General features: G+C 42.1%; 1 protein-coding gene across 1 annotated transcript in view; it reads right to left on the minus strand.

Annotated features, from left to right (window-relative positions):
• Positions 1–5735: 5735 nt before the first annotated feature.
• RNF128 (ring finger protein 128) overlaps positions 5736–8573 on the minus strand; it is a 40138-nt gene continuing 37300 nt past the window's right edge. Inside the window, exons 6-7 of the mRNA XM_035891957.1 lie at positions 8416–8568; positions 5736–6934 (exon numbers count right to left, since the gene is read on the minus strand). Coding sequence (XP_035747850.1) covers positions 6816–6934; positions 8416–8568 — 272 coding nt within the window. The 3' untranslated portion in view covers positions 5736–6815. The remainder of the gene's footprint in view (positions 6935–8415; positions 8569–8573) is intronic.

An 8573-nucleotide genomic window follows, 5' to 3' on the forward strand; every position in this document is an offset into this window, starting at 1 on the left:
GGGCCGCAGCAGGCTCGGGCCTCCCCGACGGGCCTCCGGCGGGGCCCCAAAATCCCTTCATAAAGCGGGTTGGATACCTTTTTTGTCCTCTCTGCCAATGAGAGAAGCCCCATTTTCAATTTTGGCCAAGTGTTATTCCATTTTCAGCCCAGGAGACAGACAGACGTCACCAGTGACTCAGTTTGGCTTTTACGTTTTCCTGTCGCCGCTGAGCCTTGCACCGCAGCAGGAGACTGCGGCACAGAAAAAAACACAGGGGAAACCTGCCACGCAAGGAGGGGAGCCACGACCACCACCTCCACCGCCTACAGCACCCCCGTCACAGCGCCCACGCGTGTCCCCTCCCCGGTCACAGGCCACACTGGGAGCGGAGGAGCAGCTCCACCAGCTGCAGAAGCAGACATATGGTCAGCATTGCCTATTTATATAATGTCCTTTACATAAAAGGACAACCTGCCTCATTGCTTCTATCACCCAATGCAATTCGGCACTGATTGGGAGTAGAGTAGATGTTTTGGTTGCCTTAACAACAGCTTGACTTGTGGTCTCAATATTTTCATTATTTGTCTGTGAGGCCTTTGGCATTTGTCCTCAGTGACTCAGATCGGATTGTTTGCAGATTGATTTTATTAGTTGTTCTGCACTAGAAATACATCGATCATCTATCCTGTTAAGGAACGAGACCGGCTTTCATACTCGCAGGGACTGCACTTGTGTATCTGCTCTTACTACTGTCTTCTGTTGCTATCTCCTCTTGATTTAAAGAGCATTTCTCTCACAGCCAGGTTTCAAAAAAAATCAGGTGGTGGAACTATTCTGCAATACATATCTGGCAGCCGAGGGTTTCCCAAGGCTGTGGGACGACCTCGGGACTTGCTTTCTATGAGCACTAGCCAGCACAGCCTAACTCCTGGCTTCCCATGAAGTCACGGTCACAGCCACCCAGCTGCTCTGTCTGCCCATTATGGAGCCCCCTCTCTTGCTCTTTCTTCTTCAACCTCTTCGCTACATCCCAAAGAACTCCAAATCTCTCCCTGAAGCCTTACACTTGATAGCACTCTGCTTCCTAAATGGTATTTTTTGGTGCTGACCAAAACCACAAACAAAAACCTTCCAGGAGTGGAAGCCCCACTGCCCCCTCCGCTCCAGGTCGCTGGTCCTGGGGCCTTATCAGAGTTACCGTCTTTTCCCACCTCCGTAAAAGAGTTACTCCTGGTCCTGACACAATCTGTCATGCGGTACAAATGGAGCGAGTAGGACATTCCTGTTTCCCAGGAACTTCTCTGCAGTTCGCTGTCCTGTCAGATCCTTCCCTTAGCACTGTCTTTCCAGCATAATTGACCTTCCTGAGCTTTTCAAGAATAATGCTTTATGGATTGTGTATCATACAAGAAATTCAGCACACAGTTGTTTAAACTCAGCCTCTACTTGAGCTCTTTCTAAAAAAAATTTTGCACATCATGCACTAACTATAGGTTGTGAACTTGGCACTTGTACTTTATCCTATCTTCCTTTCATCCCTTCCAACAGTCCCAAATGTACTTCACTACCAAAAATGCTTCTGCCAGCACTGGTCTATTTGCGAGCACAGGCACAGCAAGGTTTTGCCAAGCGCTCACAGAAAGATGTTTGGCAATGCCCATCCTGTTCCAGCTGCGTGAGGAACCGCCTGCCCAAAGGCACCAGTGTGAAAGCAGAACCGAGTGTGCAATCACATTTAACTCACTGGAAGGCATCAAAACTGGGCGAATTGCACTGGTATGAGACTTCTTTTTCTTTTTTTTCTTCCAAGCACTCATCGCACCAGAGCAAGATAAGCTGTAGTATTAAAAGGGTTTACCTTTGGGACTGAATATAGATTTAACTAATACTAATTCTTTTTACCTGTTTTTATACAGAGTAGGAAGCAACACATTTCTGGTGCTTTACCTTTACCAGAAAGGAAAAATGAATTAAAAGTCATTAGCTAGCATATGGTAACTAACACAGAAAAAACATTAACGAGACAAGGCAAACAACTCCTAGATATACTAACACATCACTTTTCATGAAGCAGTTTCTTCAATCCCCCCACTTGAAGTGACTGAGGAACAGACATTAGCAGGTTCCTGGAGATTTACCAGCTCAACCAATAACATGATTCCTGTACAGATGCTGCTCTTCTAAGAGCATTCCCAGAGAGTGTGTTTACCATTTAATTTTCCCCAATTAGCCAAGCCCTTGGATAGGAAATACCTATCAAGGATCTAACACAGGTCTTCTAATTCTGATGGTAATTTTAAGGAGAGATGCCGTTGGCATTTCTGACCCAGAGCTTGGCTTTTGGCATCTCACACATGCTGGGCATGTTAGGACATGCATTGCCTTTCTCATGTAAGATTCAAACATTCTTAATTGGCTAAAAATGTAACAGTAAAATGCTACTGCTTGGAAAATGTCTGTTTTGTTTTCCTCTGCCTTGGTTCAAGGTCTTGAATGTCTGTCTTTTTTCCAATTCCCTCAGGCACTGGATTCTTAACCAAATATTGTTAAGATGCAAAGAGTGCTCCTCCGGCGGCTTGGAGGAATTTATTTATAGGCACTTAAATTCTTTCTTAATCAGTGCACAATCATTCTACAGTTTAATCAATGCATGCTACAGCAACAGAGATCCATTTAGCACTGCAGAATTTTCCTTTCACTGTATTAAAGTCATCCTAGAAATGGTAAATTAATTCCCTCAAGTAACCATAGCCAAGATTATATAAATAGATAAATAGCTATATAAATAAATTTTGGCTTCACTGTATAACCAACAGTTGAAAAACCAGTGCAGAGAATTACACAGTTGTTAATTCACAGTGGTGAACGTCACAATTTGGTTTCCAGTTTCCCTTAGAGCCAACATTAAATTGCCAAAGCCAGTAGCTTTTCTTTCATCTGTTCCAAAATGCCAGCCATTACACCCCTGCGGGAGTGGAACTCTGTTCAAATCTGCACAGGAAAAACATCGGTCTAAACCCGGGTGTAAAGGCAGGGCTATGTGCTGAGCTGGCGTATGTTAAACACAGAATGAAATTACATTCAATCACAGAGCCAAGGTAGACATGTATAATTATTCTTTCCAACTGTTAGGTCATTTGACAAGTACAGATCTTTCCATCTAAAGACTGAGATGGACTAAATATCTCTAACTGCCCTTTCAATTCGAACTGCTTTTATATGTTTGCAGCCCCTCATCACAAGTCCTGCTTTTTCCTTAAGCAAAAATCTCAGCTGTAACTACATTTCTGTAGGCACACCTGAAAATTCTCCTCAATATGAGAAGATTGCATTATTTTGGTTTGGGATTTAAAATAAAAGTCCGCTGCTGTAAGGCCTGGTTTACAAGAAAGCACAGTAATCCAGCACCAGGTGACAGGGCTTCCTCTCCTGCAGGGATAAAAAAGAAAATAATCTTTCACAGTCCCCCTTTGAGACCATGGAGGCGTTTGAGTGAAGTGTCTAGATCAGAGCTTTCCTGGGGGAGAGATAAATGACAGCAGTAAGTAAACACTTGGAGATGATGCTGGAACCTGTTCTGCTTTCTCTTTGGGGGCAGAATAATTGACATGTCTCTGTGACTCAATGGGAATATTAACGGAGTCAGGAAGCACACATTTTAGCAACCATTACCACTCGTGGGCACATAATTTCCAGCATCTTACATGCAAACATTAGTGTACATAGAGCAAAACCCCAAACTATTGCACAATAACAGCAAGCTTGCATTGCAGTTCAGGAACAACCTTATCCCCAGGCACATTCATGTTTGCCTCTTGCTTAGAGGAAAGAGTCTATCATGCCACAGTGCACGTATAGATGTATAAACGTATAAATGTATTAACGGTTGGACTTGATGATCTTAAAGGTCTTTTCCAACCTAAACGACTCTATGATAAATAATGCTGAGCCATTCAAGCCTGTAGCATCACAAAAAAGAAAAAAGAAATCTGCTGCACACTGCTTTAAGCAGGGTCAGCTAAAGACAGCTGCTATCCATGGAAACTTGAAAATACAAAGTGGGAGTGGAGCTTTGAAATTTCCTTAAAGCAGGTAGAACTGTAGCAGTGTTCTCAAAGGGGAGAACCTCTGCAGAGCTCAAGGAAGTAAGAAAATGTTTTTTTCAGTGTTGGATAGCTACAGACCTGAGTTCAGTATCATAGACTGCATACATGAAATTTGCACATTATAATTTTTAAACAAAAACCCTTGCACAGCTAATATTCACAAATAAATCTGCACACCCACCACCACAGCAGACTCACAGGTTAAGCCGCAAAACCAGAGAAGCATTAAATTCTTCTGCCTAGCAGTAGCTCAAATACTGTTCGGGTACAAATGCCACATATATTCCTTCAGAAGTGCCTCACATTCGATACCAGAATCTTAAAAATCGTCCTGAAAATTAGTATAAGTGCCTTGAGCTCGAAGCAAGTCCTCACCTTGACAGAACACATAAGCATCATCAGATCTTACCAGAGTACAAGTTCACCAACATGAACTGCTGCATCCTCCAGTACTCCACTAGTGCATTCCTTGAGAAAATGCTGTGCCTCCACCTTACCCTTAGAAAAAGGCAGGTTATTGCTCTTAAAAGACAGTAAATAGAAAGAAAATAGATACAGAAATATATATAGAAATCCTGTAAACAAAGCAACCCAAATTGGAACAAAAAAAAGCCAAAGCACATCTCAAAGTATGAATTTATCTGACCCCCCCCCCCCCCTTTTTTTTTTTGAAGGTCAAATCTTGTTCCTGTTAAGCACAGAAGACTGGCAGATGATTTCATGAGAGAGTATTCAGGGGTTGCATATTTACATGCTTGACTATTCCTTTTGCTGCTGTGCACTTCAGATGTAGAATAGAAGGGTGATCACAGCAAAATACAGCTTTGGAGTGCAGTCCAATTATACTCAGCTTTGCAATTTGAGCCTAAAACCAACCAACACTTCCTAGACTAGATGGGGAACTGAACTAAAAAGAAGCGCAAGACTAACTAGTACCAAACTGGCCAGAGGATGGACAAGTTTTTACTATATCTGATAGTATAATGCAGAACAGAAGGCATTTAATTGTTTTTAAAATTATTTCTCTTACAAAGCAAGCATCAACTTCTGAGTGAGGGTGGGATGCTGAGCCACCTGATAGAGGAAAGGGAGATGCAACCTGTCCGAGCTGAAGAGTTCATGTAAGGCTGCCTAGAAGAACAGTTCAGAGGTCTATCAAGCAGCTCACCGAACACAGCCTAAGGTGCTTGGTTTTTCTTTTGAGTACAGCTACTAAGCTTAAGGATCTCAACACAGTTTCAATCCATGAAGCAGTAGCACCCTGCACATAATTAGCACTCCTTATCCCAACTAGTTTGAGCAAGCACTGCTGCTTTTTGGCTTCCCAAAACTGAATGAGGTTTGAGATTGTGGGACAGGGCAAATGCAGCATCTGTTTCCATAAAGAGCTGGTAATAAACACCTAAGGTCAGTCAGGGTCATCAAAATATAGTTTTATTTACATTTTCATATTCAAATTCAATACAAATCATGAAATATTTACAACTATTTTAATCGTACTATAGATAAGAAAACACATTCCTTTCCCCCTCCAGATTCAATAGTACTTTATTGCAGGCTTTAAGACAAGAGTTCTGCTAACATTAGAAACAAACCATAGATACAGAGATATAAAAAAAAAAATAAAAATAAAGTGCATCTGTAAGATGTCCGTAGTTACCTTCACTGGGCCAGGCCCTACACTCACTGTTGAGGCACCCAGTGTTCCTCCTCAACCCCAGTTCAACTCTCCACAGATGGCAGACAACTCTAATCACCCATTATCTTTACAGGACATCAGCTCTCCCTGCAGCTTTAGCACACAGGCAAGAGTGCACAGCAACAGTCCAGCATTTTTCAGAGGTTGGATCATTTTCTGAACAAAGCACAGAAGATCCTTTGGGAAGAATCTGTCTTTTCATCTTTAGTTCAGTCTTTCTGAAGTCATCCCAGATTCTCACAAAGCCAGGACACTGGTGTATTGCTGGTGCTAGAGATGGTTATAACTCCAAAAATCACAGAGGATCTTTCAGACTGTCTAATATTAACAGGTTAGAACAGTTCCTGCAGTTGTTCCCTTTACAGTATTGTGCAAGTCAGATTTCGTCTGTCAGCTCGAAGCTCTTTTTTTCCCTTTAGGAATGTATGGTTGGCAGGTTGGAGTTGAGAGGTAGAGAATCAAGCGGTTTACTAGAGAACGAAAGACACTGTGGGCAAAAATCCAGTTTGACAGGTGTTAGTTTGTACTTCATCCTATCAAATTAGTGCACTGAAATATTAAATACAGTGTTGCTTTAAACTAAACTGTGTCTGGTAAAGAGGTATTAAACCAGATCAAAATCAATTTGTTTACAACGAAAATCCACTTGAATTAAAACAACAAAAAAACCCAAGTCAAAACAATTCCCAGTAGAGACAGCGAAAACATGAAGAATCTTCTCCTTACTTATAAACGACTTAGACACTGAAGAGACGTTTTGCCGAAGATGGAACTTTTGTTTTAGTGTTAAAATCCGATGTTTTTCTTTATATTTAAGACAGCTTTATCTGAAGAGTGCTAAAACTAAATTCCACATGGAAGATGCAGTTTTAAGAATAGCAAACCATACAATTATGATTTGAACAAGTCTATTTGATCTCAGCATTGCCAAGGCAGTATTTTTCTGCTACAGTCTTGCAACGTTTGGTATATACATGAAGGCAGCAGGCTCCTTGCAGAAGGCTTACACCACATTGCCGGGCATGTTCTTAGGATCTGACTTCATGAACTTGTGTTTCATCTTCCTCAAAACTTGGGTTGTCAACATGTGGAAGGACATTCACAGCTGAGGGCTGGGATTCATTGTTCACAAGATGCATGTTGTCATCTGTCCCAAAGAAAACCAAGGAAAGACAAGAAGTGTCACAGACAAGCTTTACTGCCTTAAAGCAAACCACCCTTGCTTTATTTCCACAAGCCCGCTGCAGTGGTCTTTTCCCAGCACTTTTCCTGCAGAGTGGGAAATCCAAGGCCATGCTCCAACTACCACTCTTCTGCTGCCCATCATTAGTTTGTGAGGCCATTCTTGACACTACCTGTCATTTCTAGAGGTACCTAGTCAGCTCTGGAGTTCATTTCTCACTACTGCTGAGCAAGCCTAGGTTGTAGGCTCAAGTGGCAGGCAGCCATGCAAGGCTATGAAATCCAACTGTAAGGAGACTGGCAATTTTCATATAATTTTAGGGCTGCCAACGACAGGCATCAGTAGCACCTTCTAGAGACTAGGGTCAGGATAAACTGTGGGACACAGGCTGATTCAGGGAGGAAGGCCTTTTCTCTACAGACCAGCCTTGTTCAGCTGATGTTAGCATGTGTCCTTGCCACCCAAAGTGAGAATACATGAGGGTCTGAGCCATATAACTCATCCAGCATCACACTTCCATTGCTTATATGGATGCAATTTCAACTTCTGGTGTTTAGCTGATAGGAAGTGCTCTCTGCTCTACCAGGGCGGCTAAACAGAGCACTCCCGTACACACATCCTTTGCTGGAGCAAGGTGTCCCACACGTGGCAGGCAGGACATCCCACACTTTCCTACCAGCTAGGCTTCCTGCAGGCAATCTAAGCGGACACAGCCAGAGCATCCCTTTCACCTCTGAACACTTCCCCACTCACTCCTCTTCCCAAGGCCATTCCACAATCCAGGGGATTGTTACTTTCATTGGTTCACCTGGAACCTTCCCTTTTTTAAAATCAATAGGAACACTGAGTGTGTGTTGGCAAAGTTGAGCACTAATTGAAAATTTCTTTTTAGTTTGCTCTTGTTCAAAAAGATAAAAGTATTTGGAAAAGCTGATAGCCTTTTCCAATTAAAATGCTCTGAAAGCGTTCAAGGATGACACAGCCTTGGCATAATCTGAAACTCAATTGAAGCATTAGTCATCTCTATTTTGCATTATCTAAGCTAGAGCAAGACTGACTCCCCCAAAGTTTTCTGTAAGTAATTAACTACTTAAAGCAGACAGATTTGGTGGCAAAACAACACTCACTCATCCAAATGAAATCTCCAAACAGACAACGAGACAAGGGACTTCTTCAGAAAAATATCTTTGGCCTTTAAGTAGTAAGCCTGATTTTCAACTACTCTTATCATAGACTTGAGTTTTTAATTCACATTTAGGTTATGTTTCATGTGAAACCAAAGACCAAGTGTCAGAGCCAAGTACTAAAACTAAAGGGAAGATTAAGATTACCCTGAAAAACAAGGTGTTCAAGCACTGTGAGATGTTAAGCAAACACCCATAATTCACAGCATAAGCAATGAAGCGCAATGCAATCTAGCAAGACAGATGAAACAGTAGACGCACTTTCTGATGGTACATGTTCCTCAAGAACAGATTCATCTGCTCCTTGTACAGAAGCATATCCAGATGATGCTGTTTCACTATGATTATCCTCTTCATTAACTGTAGAGATATTTGATGTCCTACTGGATACTGTGGCTTGCACAGACTCAGTCCCTTCT

Source organism: Egretta garzetta, unplaced genomic scaffold (genome assembly GCF_000687185.1).
Source record: "Egretta garzetta isolate BGI_Z169 unplaced genomic scaffold, ASM68718v1 scaffold53, whole genome shotgun sequence".
Classification (NCBI taxonomy): Eukaryota; Metazoa; Chordata; class Aves; order Pelecaniformes; family Ardeidae; genus Egretta; species Egretta garzetta.